Here is a 19,269-nt window from a genome sequence, read left to right on the forward strand (position 1 = left end):
TTTTTTTTTTTTTTTTTTTTTTTTTTTTTTTTTTTTTTTTTTTTTTACAGTGGGTCTTTCAGAGAGCTGAGAGACTTATTCCCACGAGTGTTTAGCATTGCTCTGAGCATGCTTTTGATTTTGGCTCGGTAGTATTTTTCAGTGCTAGTGAAGTTTCCTGACTGGTGTAATTACCACAGGTCTATTTCAGCTGGTGTGGCAGCTGGCAGAGACAATCTGTTCTTTCATGGCTTTATCAATTATATAAAACCTATTTCTGCAGTGTGCCATCCATGTTTCAATCCATCTGCAGCGTTGTATAGCTCACATGAGGTAGCAGCCGATTTAAAATGTAAAATTCTCAGTTAAAAAATGACAGGCAGCGGGGTTCCGAATGCTGAGTGGCAGCAGCGAGGTGCAGTGCCAGGGTGGAACAGAGCCAGCTCTGGTGAGTCTCTCGCCCTCAGCAACACGAGGAAGCAGCACCCCTGATGCTTTCGAGTGCCTTATGCAATTAGTTACTGAATACATCGGGCCCAAGCTGACCACCTGTTTAGTGCAAGTGGTAGAAGCAACCTTAGGTTTGGCCACACGCCTGCTGCCTGTGAGAGGAAGTCTCCCCTGCCTGTCGCAGCTTTAGGGGCTTGCAGTCCGTGCACAGAACCAGCAAAAATATCACAGCAGCCTCTCCTACCTTCAGTCAAGAGAAGCGGGGAGTGAAGCAACTGGGAAACCTAGCAGAGAAAGATACAGAGGTCACACGTGTGTGTGCAGAGCCTCTGGTACGTGATTGGGCCCATAAAACCTTCTGACTCGTTAATTGTGTCTAATTCACACTCCCACAGGACTGTCACTTGAAATCTTGGAAAAATGCTTGGGTTTTCCTCCTTCAGGCATTCTCTGGGTTTCAAGAGGGACAACGAGTGGGATTCTGAGAGGTTCTGAGGTTCTGAGAAAGGGAGCTCTGGACAGGAGCAGATAGAACAAGGGTTTTGAAAAAGGCCAAGACAAGGACAAATATAAGGATAACAAGGATGGAATTGATGGGACTTGAAAAGGGATGAGGGAAAATAATAAAGAAGCAGACGAGCAGAGATGAAGGGATTAATGGGAAAGTAACAAAGGAGGAGATGGTGAAAATGAGATAATGGTGATGGAAAATAGAGTGGAATGGAATATGGAGTAAGAACAAAAAAAGTCAAGTCACAAATTAATCAAAAGTAAAGACATGCTTACAGTCACTATATATTATTTGCCTTATTCCTAATTGTAATTGCATTAGACAGAAAAAAGGTGGGAGGGGGTGGGGGAAGGACTGCTTTCCCACCTACAAGGGGAAAACACAAAAAAAATCTTTGAGTAAGTTCTGTGTGATGATAAGGACAGAAAGACTTTCTTGGCAGGTGAGATTAAGTGCATTCATTTTCCCAATCTATTCACTCTTGTGCACACGGCATGTATGATTACACCCTTACAGAATACTTAGTGCAGACTGCTGAAAAGCAGTTATCTCTGCAGAGCTCCCAAGATCCTGCTGAGAGATGTCCATTATGGAACATTTTTCCATACTGAGACAAGTGCTATAAATCCTACTGAGCCCCTGCAACCCTTAGAGACACCCCCCAAACCATCTCTTTTAACCATCATCACTTCTCATAGTTTAGAGCTAAGCATAAACATTTTATTTCAAGCAGGAGAAGAATCATTACAATAATTTTATGGGTAGTGATTCTCTTCAGTAAGACGGGTGGTTCTAAGAAACAATTATTATTTATATTTTTCTCTCTTTATCAAGTTAAATAGCACTGAAATTCTTAAAACAATTACTCTTGTTGACTTGAGGAACAATCTTTCTCTCTTAGGAGATCTCTCGCCTTAGAGATGTGTTCAACTACTGGTAAACTAATACCTAGCTGTTAATATAAAGGATGATGCTGCTTCTATAAATGATGAAAATCATATATTGTCTCATACCACATTATAGGGCTTCTTGGAAGATCAGGTATCAAGGGAAACCCTGCCATGGCAGACACAGCAAGGAGGGTATCTCAGTCATCCAGTATCATTGATATAGATGAAAACTGACCTCATACTGCTCAGTGGGATATTCTGATACATATCAAGAGTCACTAGCAAATAATTAAAAAAAAAAGAAAAAAAAGGCATTCTTAGTTTAAAAAAAACACAAACCAAAACAAGCAACAAACATGTAGGCAAGTTTTCTTTCTTTGCATTAGAAATATCCACATATATATCCAAGCAGATGCCACAAGCAGCAGAGAAAACCTCAGACTTGGCCAAGAACCAAATATATTTTAGACACCAGAAAGCAATGTACTTACTTAAACATAATAGAGATCACAAAGTAAAGCAAAACAAATTTATTCAATAATAAGTATTTTTTAAATTCCAATTCAGACAGAATTTGGTGAATGTTTTTAGCTGTTTGGGTGGGACAGGACATCCTCAGCTAGTTTGGTCATCAAAACTATTATACTTCTGGTTGCTTCCAGTTTGAGGAATAAATAGAAGTCTGGAAAACCCTCCATACTGACCAGTGATGCCAACAAGAAGGAATTTCAGATGGGCCCTTTCTGTTTCTTAAAGAACAGTTCATTTCTACAATGGCAAAATACGTAAAGAAAACATACATCATCACTGCCTTAAAATATCATTTTATGGCTTCTGTGCATTCTTATAGCTAGAAGGCTTTTTCTAATATTTTGTCAAAATTATCAAAATATCTGCCAGATAAGCATTACTAACATCAGTTATATTACCGTTTTCCCCCTAGGAATTTCTTTTCCTCTGTAATTATACACAGACTTCAGTAAAAGCGATTTTTTTTCAAGGCACTTAAAGGAAGTACAGTCAACCAGATTACTTGATTGCATGAGCATTCCTAAAACTCTCCTTTTAAACCCAATCGGTTCTTAGCATTGTGGAACATCTTCTGTAGCAACACACCTTTCTGGGAACCTAAAAGCTCTGGCTTTGTATTTCTTTTATCTTCAAAACTAAAGGAGAAATCAGGTTGTTATCTTAAGTAAAATCTGTATGAAGATACAAATAATTGTAAGCAAAGATATCGTTCTATCATTTGTCCAAGGCAACTCAATACCTAATCAAAGCCATTGAATAATGATATATTCCTGTGAGAAAAACATTTGGAAGTTGGGATTTTCCTGCTAATAGCAGAAAGTAAAATAAGAGTTTAAAAGGCTAAAGTAATTCAAAGAATGCGAAGCTCAGGGATTTGAGATAGAGGCAGGAAGTTTCATACTTTTTCTATTTAGTATTCCTCATGTGTTCTTACATAAGAAGTGTTCATTAGGATGAAGCTTGGAGAGGTTTCCACTTAAAGTCATTCTCACAGGCAATAGCTCTTCCAAGTTGAGTTCTCCCAGCACAACCAAACTGGCAGCCTAATGACATTGACTGGAACAGGATTTTGTCCGTGAGCCAGACACCAGACCAGTTCCCACCAAACTGGTCCAATATACGTAGGTAGCCAGGAAAAACTCTTTAAAATTCTGCCTACAGACAAGGTTAAAAACTGCTTTCATAGCTCTTTACAAAGAAAGTAAGTATAGCATTGCTGTATATCAGAAAATGTTACCTTAGATATTATTGCTATTATAGGATATGATTAAAAAAAAAAATTAGGAAATAACATTTTTGCATATACATATGCCTTCCCCAGAACTTGCTCTGTCATTATGAAATGCATCTACTTCATTCAGCAAAACTAATACAAAAGGGAAACATCATTTTCCAACAGCATGAAAATGTTTATAAAACATTAGTATAGATCTTCCTTATTGCTTTCCAGTAGCAACCATGTTGTAATTGCTCAGGCAACACTTTGTTGAGCCAATTTCTTGAAGGGCCACTGTGCCTTCAGCTGGTGTTTGGGCCCAGGACTGCGCAGGGGCTCTCAGACCTGGGCCCATCGAAGGCGCCTCTGTAGCTGTTGTCATTCTCAAGCAACAGGCCATCAAGGAGGGGGAAGATGCTGCCTTTGTGCAATAACAGCAGGCATGAAGAATGACTTTATTTCTCTTTGTTTTGTGTAGGAGACAATGATGGATCATGCGCTGCGCACAATTTCGTATATTGCCGATATTGGTAACATTGTGGTTTTAATGGCGCGACGCCGCATGCCAAGATCAGCTTCTCAAGACTGTATTGAAACAACACCTGGTGCCCAGGAGGGAAAGAAGCAATACAAAATGATATGCCACGTCTTTGAATCAGAGGATGTAAGTAAATGAAATTAAAGTTATTTTAACGGTGTACATAATTTAGAGAATCTCTGAAATGACATCTAATTTCTTGAATGAATGTTTGTTGTCAATAATCATCTCTGCTGGGAGCTGCAGGTAACCTGTGGAAATGTTAGTCAGTTGTTTGTCCATATATGATCTCTTTTCAGTCTCCACAAATTCATGTCTCCTCCTCAGTCCCAAAATATCCACTCTTTGTCTCATATGTTACAGAATCATTTGTGTTCTTTCAACAATGCTTTCCCAAATGCTTTAGTACCCAATTATTTGGAGTTGTCTGGATATCAGTGGTCATTCATGGCCAAAATTACTTTATAGGACATCAAATTGATGCTTCATCCTGGATTGGATCCTGTAGTCCAGCGGGTTGGCACATAATGACACACATAAGCCTTCAGACACTTGAAAATGAGGTGGAACTGTTCTGGACCTCTTTCAAACTGAAGCCAAGTTGCTGAGCACATCTCCCAATATGGTGGGCCAGGCACGAGGTTGCCCTCTACACAGTCCTTATTTGCTCCTGGCGTGCTTACCTGGTATTCATGATCTCAAACGTGCAAATTGTTCCCTTGATGCTTAAGAACACATTCAGCTGTTTATTTTTCAGTTCTCTTTTTTTCATCCCTAGCAAAGATTATGAATTACAATTTTTATATAAATGCAGTAGAGCTAAGAAAGTTTAGTTCTCTATATTTACAGAAATTTTTCTTCATGGCCAGAAGAGCTTAGCAATTCTTAAGTAAAAAGCTAGGAAGAACTCACTCTCACTACTCTATCAGAACATTGATAAAGCAGAAACAATTTCAGTCACTTTATGCCATAAGATACTCTGAGACCCAATAGCATATTAGCCCTAGCCCATTTTTTGTTAAAATGCTGTTTAAAAAAGAAGTGATCACTGGAGAATTTAGGTTCCAATTTTCACTTGCATCATAAATACCAGATGAAATAACTTGGAGCCATTCTCAAAATAGGATTGCAGAAGTAGTGGTTGCAAAGGAGTTCTGTACATCTCTGCTGCATCCATTTCCCCCCTGTGAGCAGTGCTGGCATGTCATGTCCTTACCTCTTGTGGCAAACGAAGATAACCTTGTTTTACTGCTATTATTGCACATCCAGGTTTGGTTTTGTAGCAAAATGCTGAAGACTTTCATAACCACTCATAAAAAGTTGGAGAGGAAGATGAAATTACAATGTGAGAACTAGCTGGAGAAAATAGTAGAATAGAATATGACAGCTAGACATGGTTTTGAGGATGTAGAATGGAGGCGAAAGCAAAGGACTAAATACAGAGAAAGCAATGGGACTGGAGAACAAAAAAGAAGTCAATAAAGACTGGTGATAAACTTTAATACTGGAACAATATAAAAACATTCTTGATGACTTCTGTATGATCATACTGCTACAAATTTCTTAGTATATGAAAAGATGCTTTGATAATGATGAAGGAACAGCTTGTGACTGGCTAGGCTAATTACGTCCTTAATTTTCTAAAATAATTTTCCAGTCAAGCAGATTGGTGCTTTTGTGTACTGCAGCATAAATGAAATAAGAAAACCACCTTTTAGCATCAAAGAAAACACTGTATCTGATTGGTAGATTGCAAGAAGATTTAGATTTACAGCGTTGCCCAGAAAACCCTATGCATTCATAATACATTTAGCATGTACCTACTGTCTAAGAAAGTGTGTTGCGTTTCCAGACTAGTGGTATCATTTTGAATAGTAATATATTTAGAGAGTTATGCTGTAAGATGCAATTAACTCCTCAGATCACTGGGAGTTACTCATATTCCCTGAGGACAGAATACAGTACCTGAAAACCACAAACATATGGAATTCAACATGGCATTCTCCTGTGAGCTGCAGTAGACTCAGAATTGGAAAATTAAAAAATAAATCGAATGTAGAAAAAGTTGACTACAAATTCCTTTTACTTATCTCTACCTCTGTTTTTCTGTGTTCCAGTGCCATCTGCTGGGACAAGAAAGTAAACTTTAAAGCAGTTCAGTAATTCTTTAATTAGTTGACTTTTGCAGTGTGCTGAATGTGCAAAGTTATTGGTATTACCATCATCATCATTGGTTTCTGTAGATTTCTGTCTAATGTATATATATTCCTGACACATCCAAATACCAGTCACTGTAACGTTTCATTAATTGTACTCACTATTAATGTGTAATGGGAAGTCATTATTTCTTGCATACTATTGTAAAATGCATGTGCAGATAAATGCTCCAAAAATTAATAAAGTCACGGGGGATTTTGAAGAGTTGTTCTTAACATTAGCAAGCTGTAATCATGGCTCTGGCTGCATTCTTGAAATCATCCCTGATGTTGCTAGCCAAGGTGTTAATGGGAATGGCTGTTGTAGATGTGCAGTGGGTAAGCAGGGCTGGTACTGGGTTGCTGGGAACTGGAGCCAGGTATCACAGCAGGAACAGGAGAGCAGATGGTTTTGCTGAAGCATTTTTTCAGCCCTATAAAACCAAGGTGGAGAAGCAGCAGGTGACACGGCAACCAAATCATCAGTGCATCCATGTCTGTGGAGGCATGTACAAGCAGAGCATCCATTTTCTTCTCACTTCTGCAAATACACTGGGATCAGAAGCAGGGTTTGTGAATCTTTTCTGTAAGCTCTGTTCCATATTGGTGCAAAGCCAGTACTCCCCAGTGTTTACTGGAATGAGTGCATACATAGCATATGGCTGCTTGCTACTGCAACGTACTGATGATAGGAGATCAGCAGAGATTTTTAATGGGGTTTGCAATTTGATTTTGGATGTAATGGATTCTTTCTATATAACTGACCTTAAAGTGACTTTATATCCACACTAACTTAGCAGCTGTACAGGATCCTTCGTCTTGACTCTGTTTTAAGATTAAGCCAATCTTTCTCTTGTTTCTTAAGGTTTCAGTGGTAAATTGTTTATCAGTCCTTTCTCTGAGCTGTGTTTTTTTCTACATTGTAGGCACAGCTGATAGCTCAGTCAATTGGTCAGGCTTTCAGCGTGGCTTACCAAGAGTTCTTAAGAGCCAATGGAATTAACCCAGAGGATCTCAGTCAGAAAGAATACAGTGACATCATCAATACCCAAGAGATGTACAATGATGATCTCATACACTTTTCCAATTCAGAAAACTGCAAAGAGGTAAACTAATTCTGAAATTTCATTTTAGATTGATCCGTTTTTTCAGAGGAATGTAGTTCTTGTGGAAATCTCTTTTGGCATTTTAAAGAGGACTTTACATCTCGAGATGTGTTGCTTCATCAATACCGTGCTACTAAAATCAGCTTCATAAGTTTAGAATGTCTTCTTTTCATTTTCAGGGTCTTTCTGATTCCATTGATCAAAACAGTAATAAAGTACATTTTCATCTGATATAGATAAGCTCTGTGCTATTCACAGTACACAGTGTAAGCTTTTTTAATGTTTTACCAACGTACTGATACAGAGAAAGAGATTACACTCCATTTTAATGCACGTTGTAAGTGATTTCTTATGGGCATGGGTGTTCCTGTCCCCCTTTCTTTCAAATGTGAAAGAAAATAATCCATAGTATTTTGTTAGAGAGTATATTCTCTACTTAAGCTCTAGCTCGTCTTCTCTGGAAGTTAGATATGCTATGATTACTGAACAGTTAACATCACCATATTCGAGGAGAAGTTGTCATTTACGTTACACGAGCATATAAGGGATCATAGATTAACATGCTAGGCACAAGTATATTCAATAATGTTAACAAAAATAATAATGACAACAATAATAATCAAGAGATCCTTGCCTGAAAATAAGGACAGACATCAAACGCTGAGATGAAGAGACAACCTAAACAGTGATGGCAGAAGGGGAGTGGAACTTAAGCCTGTGTTCCATGTGTTGCCACAAAACGTTACAGCCTCCCTTAGCTCCCAGGTTCCAAGAAGGATAAAAGCTTCTTTGGCATTCATTCATTTGGTATTCAGTTCCCCCACTTTCTATAGAGTTAACTAGTGTGTTAGTTTTTTGCTTAATATAAGAACCTAAATGACTTTCACCGAACAAATGAAGGATACTCCTGAAAAAAGATAGATATGCGTTACACAGTTTTAACTGTTTTTGAAGTCAGGCAAATAGAATACAATTATTTTTGTACTTTGTAGGTGTTATTCAGGAACAACTAAGATGCTAGTGCTCAAATTTAGATGAATCAAAGCAAAAAACTTTTTTTTTCCCTTTTTATTTGCAGCTCCAGCACAAAGCAAAAAACTTTTTTTTTTTTCCCTTTTTATTTGCAGCTCCAGCTAGAAAAACAGAAGGGAGAAATTCTTGGGGTAGTGATTGTGGAATCCGGATGGGGATCGATTCTACCCACTGTTATCCTGGCTAACATGATGAACGGAGGCCCTGCAGCCCGTTCAGGAAAACTAAGCATTGGAGACCAAATTATGTCCATTAATGGGACCAGTTTAGTTGGTCTACCTCTTGCAACATGCCAAGGGATCATAAAGGTACCCCAAACTTACAAGTGTATGCTGTAGATTGTAAGCCAGCATAGATGTCATATTCTGACAAACAACCCTGGAGATTTCCAGCAGATAGGATTTTTCATATCTCTGCAAAAAAAAAAAAAAAAAAGTAATCTGTCATTAACAAAAAGTAGAGGGTGATAATGTACACAAATTCTGGGCTGGAGAATTTGACTACAGCTTTGTTACTGGACTGTAACAAAAGAGACTGAAAAACTTGCCTAAATTAAGTTACTTAGCTATCTTCAAAGTTTCAGGCTTCCTCACAGCCTCTAAATTAAAATCTGAGGATTAAAATCTACTATACTTCTTTGGACTCCAGGCAGATGAAATGGATGGAGGCTGGTAGACTACAGGACAGATCAAGAGCGTCTCTGAAGATTCCCCAGATACGATGGAATCTCAGAATGCATTATCTTCAATCACTGAGAGCAAATCTAATGTCTGTGCAGATTTACCAAGAGCAGCAGCAGGAGATTAATTAGCCAGATGCTGGTAAAGGGAAAGCAGTAGTCAGTTTTGGTTTATCTTGAAAATGTCCTTGAAGTTTCTATAGTAATTAAAGGCAAAGTTTTGATATGGTTTGTTGGGCCAAATAGGCCGGGAAATAAATGAAAAACGTATCTCTAAGTTAACAACAGATTTCTATTACCTCTAGCTGTTCTTTCTCAGGTAAGCTGAATTACACTCTTGCAGTTAGTAAACCACTAATGAAAGAGTAAATTAAAATCCATTTCAGAAATGCTAACTTTTGAAATATCTTACAGGGTCTCAAGAATCAGACACAAGTCAAACTGAACATTGTCAGCTGTCCTCCTGTTACTACTGTCCTCATAAAACGGCCAGACTTAAAATACCAGCTGGGTTTCAGTGTACAGAATGGAATTGTAAGTTTCTGTGTTCAGGGATTGTTTTGGGTATGGGTTTTTTTTTCTTTTCTTTTTTCTTTCAAAAAACACACTGAAGTACTGAAAAAAACATTGCACATGACCTCACCTTTTTTACTGTGATCCCTTAATTAGTCAAAACCTTATAATCACGTCCCTGAGTAATACAACGCAAATGGACAACACCAGGAGAACCAATTACTGCCATTCTTGAGGGATTTTCCTATGTAATACAGCCACAAGATTTATAGTCCTGATCGTTTGGTGCAGTATCTGGAACAGCTAATTCATGTATAACTCTGTCATTAGTGTGCCAGAGTTACAAGGAAAACAGTTACACTGAAACAGGTTCTTAGAATTATAACATTCTGATCTTAGCTCTGATCCTGTTTTTCTTTTTTGAATTTCAGCACAGACTAAGACTTTTAATTTTTCTTCCGCTGTGCATAATTTATTGAATCATATGGTAGTGGGCAAGGGAATGTAACTGTAACCTCCTCCAGTTAAAACTCCAGGCTGCTCACTACAACTGGTTGTACAGGTAGCCCTTCTCCGCACGCTGCTATTTCCCTGTAACAACAGAAGCAAATGGGAGAATGACTGTGGCAGGTAACACTTACCCAGAGCAGCTCAGGGTCCTCCTCTTGCAACTTTTCCTTCCCAAGCCATTCTCTGACACCTTTCCAAAGCAAACTCCCACCACAACTAGCTCAGGTACTCACCTGGCCTTCCTGGGGGCTGATACTAGCATTAGGGACTGTCTGTAGTGCAGGACCATCACCATCTCCTCTTCCTCCAGTCTAGGAAAAAAAATAATCAGGCTGCTCACGCAGAAAATCACATCACAAAGGACTGTGGGCTCTGGTTCCCTGTTCTATCAAATGCATCAACTGAAGTTACCAGATTTCTCTTTGCCACCCTTGGAAAGGCAGCAGGTAACTCAATAGGATATGGTTTATGGATCTTACTGTGCTTCAGCAAACAGATAGCTTATTAGTGGATTCCCAGCTCTGCTAGCCAGCTGGGTTATTACTGTACCTAAGTTTTAAGTGTTCCTACCTAAGAGCACATATCACGTGGTGGTCACAGCACAGATTGGTATAAAGAACACTGCTCCAAGCCTTGGTCCAGCTGGAAGTTGGACCCAGGTTGACCTCCTTTAGAAGCAGAGGTTTAAAGTATTTGTCGTGTTTGTGATTAATGCTCTGACACTGGAGTAGAGAGAGGTCTGTAAGAAAACACAGGAAGATCAAGAGTGTGGTATATTTCTGGCCTCCTTTGCCTGTGCTTAATCCCCTTTCACTTACATGGACGTGTACGTTAAGTGGGTATGGTTATTGCTGGTAGTGCACTCTGCGTTAGCAAATCCCAAGTCTTGGTATAAAAAGGATGTGATCTGGGGTTACAACATCTCACAGAGGGTGCCGAGAACAACATGTAACACTGGATGAGGCATTGATTTATCTTTTGTAAAGCTAGTATGTTCAGCTGGTGCTATGACAAAAAGAAGAAAATATATGTAAGGAACAACGAGCAATACTAGGGTGTGTTTATCAACCCTTTCAGGAGGCCTGTCATCATAGGGTCAGGGCTGGGGAAAAGGATTAGAAGCAGTGTATCATGTCCTCACATGGACAGAGGTGGTTACAGAGTCTGAGAGACAATCTATTCATCTTGCCCCAGCTAATCATCTCCTCCATAATTGGAGCCTTAGTTCAGTAAATTCTGCAGACTGGTTGTTTTCTTTCATAGTGTGCTCACTCCATCTACCGGTCATTTGTCATATTCACCACCGATGGATGGTGATCATTCATTCCAGTTAAATGAGCAACATTTAGGTGACATGCAATAGAAAGTTTACTGAATTCAGCATAAAAATCCTTCTCTGCTAACAAAAAAAAAAGAAAAAGCCTTGTAATACATTTCATTTATGAAGAGTTCTGTGTTTGAATCTAAAAGCCAATAACAAAAAGGAGAGATGAACATCATTTGTTCGGCTGCGTTATACACAAGCTTCTGGGCCTGTAAGTCCTTCCTCAGGAACAAAAAGGAGATATTACCATCATTTGTTCGGCTGCGTTATACACAAGTTTCTGGGCCTGTAAGTCCTTCCTCAGATAAACTCCCTCTTACTTCACTTAACATTTGAAAATATGACTCTGCAAAGTTCATCTCTCTGGTACTGAACTTTTAAAAAGTGGTTTTGTATTGCCAGCAATTGTTATAAATTATGACAGGATTCAGAAATAATATCCTCATTCTTTGTTGGCTCAGCATTAGCACAGCGAAGAAATAAATGGCTTGCCAGAATGAGTATAATTAAATGTCTCCTGCTGCTATGCCATTACCTCATTAGGCGTGCAGCTGGCACTTACTGCTGGGGCTCTTCTGAGAGCAGTTGTGCGGTGGTTCCTCTTCACCCTGCCCGTCCCATCCCTGCAGGACACACAGCCCTTGCCGTAGCGAACAGCCCATAAACAGCCTGGGCGTGCAAAGGCAGTGGCTGAGCTGGGTTGTGCTTGCATAGGCTGTCAGGAGGATGCAGAGACGGGGCTGCTGCAGGTGATTCTTTTCTCAGTGTGTTCTATATAGTTTAATTAATTCAAAGCCTTAAGTTGTGCTTTAAGGGGCATGAGTAGCACCAGCTTTTGAAAGCTTTTAGAGAATAGCACAGCAGCATAAATCAGTGTTAATGTTGCAAAATTCCTCTTGCACTAATAATGCAAATATTCTTCAAGGCTGTTGAAAGCTACTGATGTAGTTTACTTGCATATATATAAAAGGAATCTAAAATTTGAACTGTAAAACATTAAGAAAGAAAAGAAATATTGTGCATATATATGAAACAAGTATGAATCTTGTGTGATGAGGTGAACATAAGGTGACCTATCGGCCACCTTCTGAAAATCCTTTTGCTATGCATCTTTTAAAATTATATTTAAATAAAAGTAGTCCTCTTGTATCACATCATTATCTTGTTTCCTAGATTATGAAAAAATCTGTGTATTGCCAGTTGTATTTCCACTGCTGAGAATGCACCACTTCTCCATCTAGATTTCAGAGCTCAGAGACTTTGTCTGAGAAGTCTACCTACCCTATTCCTAGCCTAGCACAACTATTTCTAAAAATACAGTAAAAATAGGTAAAACTTAACAGAACAAACTGTTTATTCTTTCTTCTTTGCCTTTGTTTATATTTATTCAACCTGTCTGGGGAAAAAAAAATATGCGGGGCTTAAATAGAGTAATGTAGGAGTGAAATGAGGAGAAACCTAGTTTGATAGGTTACATTTAAGGCATTTACGCAGACTAAACAGTTACTTTGCCTTGCACTGTTCTATCCTTAATGTTTTGAAGCTACTGAAGTTTCACATCTGATGTGCTGCAGCTTGTCTAAGATATTGCAGAATTTGTAAGAGCTCAATGGATTGAACCAGTTGGGTTTACACCTTTCTTCTTTTTTTTTTTTTTTCTCATTTTTCCTTCAGTTTAAATAGAGTATAGGCTCTTGCTTACAAGAAGATCCAGATCCATCATGCTTTATTTAATAATATTACAGCTGTGACTGTGTTCAACAAGTATAGGAGGCTAAACAATCCTGGTTGAATAGAATCATATGTACTTAGAGGTACTGCTGAGTTTAAACTTGGCAGCCTAATCTGCCAGAGCTCCACTGGCTGGAGTCAAAAGTCCTGAGGCTGCTTCGAGTCAGGCACTGGCAAATACAGGGGCAGGTGAACGCGTGCTTTACATACAGCATATTCCCTTATATGTGCACACTGTCTCTCCTTTAACAGGATCTGTGAGGCCAGGCAGAGCCACTTGGGCTCAGTGTCTGTTTCTCTTTCTACCTCATTAAAATAGCTAATGTGCACAAAAAGGAAGCTGACTCCCTTCCCTGGAGAAGGATCACATTCTTGAATGAAGATAAGAGACCACTTCCTATGTCTGAGGCTTTTAGAAAGAAGAAATTCACTGATGATATTAAAAGTGCTCTGAGAGCCACACAGTGAAAGGTGCTCTGGAGAGATATGCAAGCCATTATCTTTTCCTTTATGCCAGTGGGGTGAGAGGTCACATTTCCATTTGCTCTGAAAGCTTTGATTTCAGCTGGCTGTACTGTCTCTGTATTTTCTTTTATACTGTGAAAAATACATTTATAGGGTTTCTTTTGGCACATTCTGCTTTTTGTCCTTTCAGATTAGTGCATACAATCCCCAACAGCAAGGAGCAAACTGTTATTGTAACAGTGAGATGAATTGAGAAGCTTTCTATAAAAGAGAAGATCTATGTAGTACAGCTTATCTTGTCAGCTATATGATTAGAAGGTAGACTACCTGCAAAACAATATACTGTATGTGACTGAAATTTAAGATGCAATTCTGTGAAGGGTCCTGATGGTGCCTCTATCCATAAAAGTCCATCAGAAACAGTTTATGAACCACAGCAGGTAAAGCCACTAATGCGGTGCGGTGGAAGATAAGTCTCACCGCAAGAGAAAGTTGGCTTTTCTTCAGAAGGCTGAGAAGAGCCTTTTATGAACAAAACCGAACTGTGTATTTACGCTCCCTGTATAAGACAACTTGAACTTTGAATAAGAAGAGATATAATTTTTTTTGCATTCATTTTTAGCATTGTTATTTGGGAAGAGGAATTTAAAAGAAACGGTTACTGTCATACAGAAAAGGTTCTGGTCAGCCACAGACAATGTTTCACCTTCAGTATGTTCCAGTTTGGCCATCTCCCCACATACTGTGTTTCTGAATTCGTTTACAAACTCACTGGGACAGAAGCCACATCGTATCATATTTGTATTTTGCTCTGAGCAAATTAGCAAATCTCAGCAAATAATAATTCTTGGCATATGATGCCAACCATTGACAGTAACTGCAGAAACAGCCGTCACTGCATGCTCTAGCACTCATTTCTTTTCCTCCAAGCAAAGGTAAATCTCAGCACTGCTAAGCTCTGCTCAGTTCCAGAGATTCAAGCTATACGTTACCTGCCTTATGCGCTGCATGAGCTGTCTTCTGTAATAACTTCCCAACAATTTCTATCTAGTATTCAGCTGTCTGGTCTGGAAGGGCCCTGGTGCAGCACAGGTACTACTGCTGAGGAGGAAACATAATTTCCCCATACTGGAATGAGATTTTTTTCCTGCCTGTACAGCAGGTTGCATTTTAAGTAGCAGCGTCTGCTGGGACTATGCCTGGGGTATGTAACTCTACTGGTACCTGCAGGTGCCAGCTGAAGCCGGGGCCTGACTTGCCTTCTTCATCCTAAACTCCCTATGGCCAGCAGCACTGGAAAACACAGAGACAAGCAGTGGCTCCGGAGAGCAGAGTGCCCTTTTCCAACCTGCAGAGGCACAGGAAACAAGTTGTCAATACTTCACTGTGCTGAGAACAGCCTGTAAAAAGAAACAGAATTTGCACATTTCATAGAACAGTTTGGGCGGAAGAGACCTTTAAAGACCATCCAGTTCCACCCCCCTGCCCTGGGCAGGGACACCTCCCACCAGAGCAGGTTGCTCAGAGTCCCATCCAGCCTGGCCTTGAACCCCTCCAGGGATGGGGCATCCACAGCTGCTCTGGGCAACCTGGGCCAGTGTCTCACCACCCTCACAGTAAAGAATGTCTTCCTGAGATCTTTTAGATCTTTCCTTATATCTTCCTTATACCTTTGTGACTCTTTTGACAGATCACCAGCTTTCAATACAGAATGTCTGTATGGCATCATTCTTTCCTTCAGTCCAAATTAGCATTTATGCAGGGCTAAGGATTAACCTTTATGTCAGTTTTTTTCAATATACGTGAAAAAGTTGCTGTTGTAGATTAGTATTTACTTCAGCACTTCTTATATTTCCCATTATTCAGAAAGAATAATGTGGTAGTTTGCAGAAAGAGCCAGGTGGCAAAGTCAGAAATATTTAAAAATCACTTTCTTCTCCTATTCCAACAGTACACAAAATTCTCTCTTCCCTCTAACTCCACTCTTTTGCATGGCTGCTACCTGCAGCACTGTGTTAAGTATTTATATGTTCCCAGGCCATGAGAATGAAAATAAAAATTGTAATTTGCAGAAATTAAAAAAAAAACAACCCAAACCACTAATACTTTTTACAAGTACCTTCTGGAATCCTTATGTTGTCACCACATTATTATTATGTATTAAATCCTACTAATGGCTTCCTTATGAGATTTCTAAGCTTTAGTAAACTTTGCTTTCTCTTGGCAGATTTGCAGCTTGATGCGAGGTGGAATAGCTGAGAGAGGAGGGGTAAGAGTAGGACATCGTATTATTGAGATCAATGGACAAAGCGTTGTTGCTACTGCTCACGAGAAGATAGTACAAGCATTGTCTAATTCAGTGGGAGAGGTAAGAAAGCAATTAAATACTTTATCAAGGAATTAAAAATGTTGAAAGAATATACATTTCAGTTGCAAAGAGTGTGTTAACATTAAAACACACCAAAACCACCACCTCGGTAAACCAGCATTAAAACCACCACCTCAGTGAACTGGAGTTGAGCACTAGGAACAAACAATTAACATAATGTTTTTTTAACAATTACATGCACATTCACTGCATTTTTCCACTCCTGATTTCCACTCTTCAGGATTCTGAACTTTCAACCTACTGTTTGAATTAAACTAATAAATTAAGGGAAGAAATTGCATAAGTATGTTAGCTCTGAAAATGTCTCTTGGCTTATCACTACAGCATCTGCCACAGAAATAAAATAACGTTCAAAGAGCGGAGAGATTCCAATTGGTATTTATTTTAATCATTTCATTTCCAGGGAGAACTTCCAACTTACCTTTGGAATCAGTTAAGACATCTCTCTCCAGTGCTTTCAGAGAAAGCAGCAATGAATTAAAAAGATCCTCCAGTTTATCAAAATCCCTACTGAATTTAGTGATAGTATCGTACACAACCCTGGCCAGGTCTTCCACTAGTTCCTTTGCCAAAAATCAAAGATAACTTGTTTTCCTGTGGAAAATGGTACTTGAAAAGCAATACAGGGTATGTGCATGTTGACAGGAACAAAGCTGTAGATTTCAATAGAACCTCCACGCCTTTATGATAGATACTTGCTGCATAATATGTCACTAAAGATGTAAAGACAGCATGAAAAGACCAAGCTATCCAGGCAGCATATGGCTGGTGAGGGTCTGTGTTACCAGTTTGTAAAGTTCACCTTCCTTCCTCTTGTGTTGTCTGAGAGCTGTTCCTACAGTTCTGATACAACTCTCATTACCCGATGCCTTTAATCCTGTCAGTCTGCAAAACCCCTCTGACACCATTCCTCGTAGAAGGAACTGAAGTACACTAGCTGTGAGAGAACCTGTTCCACCAAACTCTTGACTGGCATTTAAACATCAGGTGATAAAGTCCAAATTTTGTGTTCAGAGGATCAAACTCCCATTAGGAGAAAACATGTATGAAATGACACTCCCACAGGGAAGGAGACAGAATTAAAATCCAAGTTCAGTTAATACCAACAGCAGAATGAATTTTCAGAGAGGCTTGTGCTCTTCTTTTTTAAGGGCTGTAACTGGAGTAGGGCATCACAAAAGAAAGTGTTTGTGTGTCCTGTTAAGCTGTGGGATGTTGCATCTTGACATCATTGTCATTTCAAAGCCACACAAAAAAACAAAGACAGCAAAGCAGCTTATTAGAACCAGAGAACTTTGAACTAGAGCCTTTGGTAACATTCATATCTATAGAAAGCAGGACAAATGCACTGACACCACAGGGGGAGACAGATTGGGCCTTAATGGGTTGTGTTAAACTAGTAACAATTCTGTTAATTTCTGTGTAAATCAATTGACAGATTCACATGAAGACTATGCCAGCTGCCATGTTCCGGCTTCTAACTGGGCAAGAGACACCCCTGTACATCTAGCATGCCACTCTTGAGCCAAGTAACTCAATGATTCCATCACAGCCGAAGCCCTCATAGCTGAAGAGAGTTTTGTATTTTGTATGAATGAAGCTGACCTGAGGACTCCAAAACAAGGAACAGACAGGTGTCTCTGCCTTTTCTCTCCTTCCTTTTTATTTCTTTGCCAAAAAGTGATGAGAAGGATGGTCAAGGACAATAATCACTGACAAAAATCTTTGTAAAACATTTAAGTATTTTGCAACATCTTCTAAACTCTTTTCTCATAAAACTTAAAACATATTTATTTGTAACCTTTATGTGGAGTGATGTATGTATGTCTGTCTTGTTTGATAACACGGTGAATGTGAATATTTGATGAATGAGACCGCAGGAAATAGCAAAGAGAAGCAATTAGAGCAATTTATGGATGCCTCAAGTTAAAAAAAAATCCCAGTCCTCATAAAGTGATCCAATATTGGTGGCTTTGCATAATTTTAAAACTGGTGCTGAATAGATGGTATTTCAGTGGAAAGGAATGTGTGCAGTTAAAACTTTTAGATTCTAATGTAAAGAAAACCACTGTAGTACTTGGTATTGTTATGACAAGTGTAACCTGTTTGGCAAGGTGTGAACATAAACATGTAACAAGTGTTTCATATGCTAAATAAAGAATAATTGCCACAAGATTAAAATCAAAATATTTATTTAGATACATATTTATTTTTAATGCTTGTGATTTTTATGATTTAACAGAGTTATTTCATGGATAACTTATTGCACAGGTTGTGTAATGTATGTGTTGGGCTGGGGTTTTTTTCTTTAATTTTTGCATATTACCTTTTTGTTTATATTGGCTCAAAATGGGAAAGCCATGCTTACCTGTTTCTGTCTTTTATAAAGCATTCTTATTCCTAAGGCAATGTGTTCTGAATGTAAATTGTTTTGACAAATAACCTAGCACCATCAGCAGTATTAGAATGTGTATAGATTTAAAAAAAAAAACAAACTAGTAGTAAAGTGGTATTCCTTATGAGATAAATGTTAATTGGTGTAACTTTTCGTCTAGATTTTTTTTTTGGCCAAGGCCTTGAAGAAAATACACTGTGACTTAAGAAGCCTTACCATGCAGTAACTAAAGAGCTTTAGATGACTGTACTTCAAGGAGTAGTGTGTTGCATGCAACTGACCTTAGGAAAGAATTAATCTACCATCACTAATAAATCTGAAATAATAAAGGAAGCTTGCTTATTTTGTTTGTTGTGTAAGTTTACGTAATAAAAAAAAAATCCAAGTAGAATATCCTTTAATTCTTCATCTAAGTGCAGTTGCAAAGGTCACAGATTATTTTTTTTAAAAGGAATTAAGCTCTTGAATTAGGAATTTGTGTATCATTATTATCTTGAGTAGGTGCTTTCAATTAGCATACCTTGTTGCCACTGGATGTCACTGTAACTTCACATCAATACGGAAGCATGCTATAATTAAAATACATTAAAATGGATGATTCTGTAAAACTTAAACTACCCATCTTCAGCTACGTTCCTTTGTGACCTTTTCACAGGATATCTGCCCAGCTCAGAGTGACACAAATGAAACCACTATATGATTAAACCTCAAATGGAAACTAACGCTACTGACAAGCACTGCTGCAAAAAAATTAAAACTCTGAAACGTCAACCTGTGGTAGGTTCTTTATGAGAACCTTTTCTTTAAGGCCTTTC

The 19,269-nt window shown here is 38.7% G+C and overlaps 1 protein-coding gene across 6 annotated transcripts in view; it reads left to right on the forward strand.

Annotated features, from left to right (window-relative positions):
- Nucleotides 1-19,068, forward strand: part of APBA2 (amyloid beta (A4) precursor protein-binding, family A, member 2) — a 93,416-nt gene extending 74,348 nt beyond the window's left edge. For 5 of the 6 annotated variants that reach the window (XM_014944375.1, XM_014944380.1, XM_014944376.1 and 2 more), the window contains 6 exons: nt 4,056-4,241; nt 7,237-7,416; nt 8,544-8,756; nt 9,542-9,661; nt 15,898-16,038; nt 17,498-19,068. In XM_014944375.1, coding sequence (XP_014799861.1) covers nt 4,056-4,241; nt 7,237-7,416; nt 8,544-8,756; nt 9,542-9,661; nt 15,898-16,038; nt 17,498-17,569 — 912 coding nt within the window. In that variant the 3' untranslated portion in view covers nt 17,570-19,068. The remainder of the gene's footprint in view (nt 1-4,055; nt 4,242-7,236; nt 7,417-8,543; nt 8,757-9,541; nt 9,662-15,897; nt 16,039-17,497) is intronic. The other variant, XM_014944381.1, reaches the window with a different exon arrangement.
- The last annotated feature ends 201 nt before the right edge of the window (nt 19,069-19,269 follow it).

This window comes from Calidris pugnax, unplaced genomic scaffold (assembly GCF_001431845.1).
Source record: "Calidris pugnax isolate Ruff unplaced genomic scaffold, ASM143184v1 scaffold70, whole genome shotgun sequence".
In the NCBI taxonomy this organism is placed as follows: Eukaryota; Metazoa; Chordata; class Aves; order Charadriiformes; family Scolopacidae; genus Calidris; species Calidris pugnax.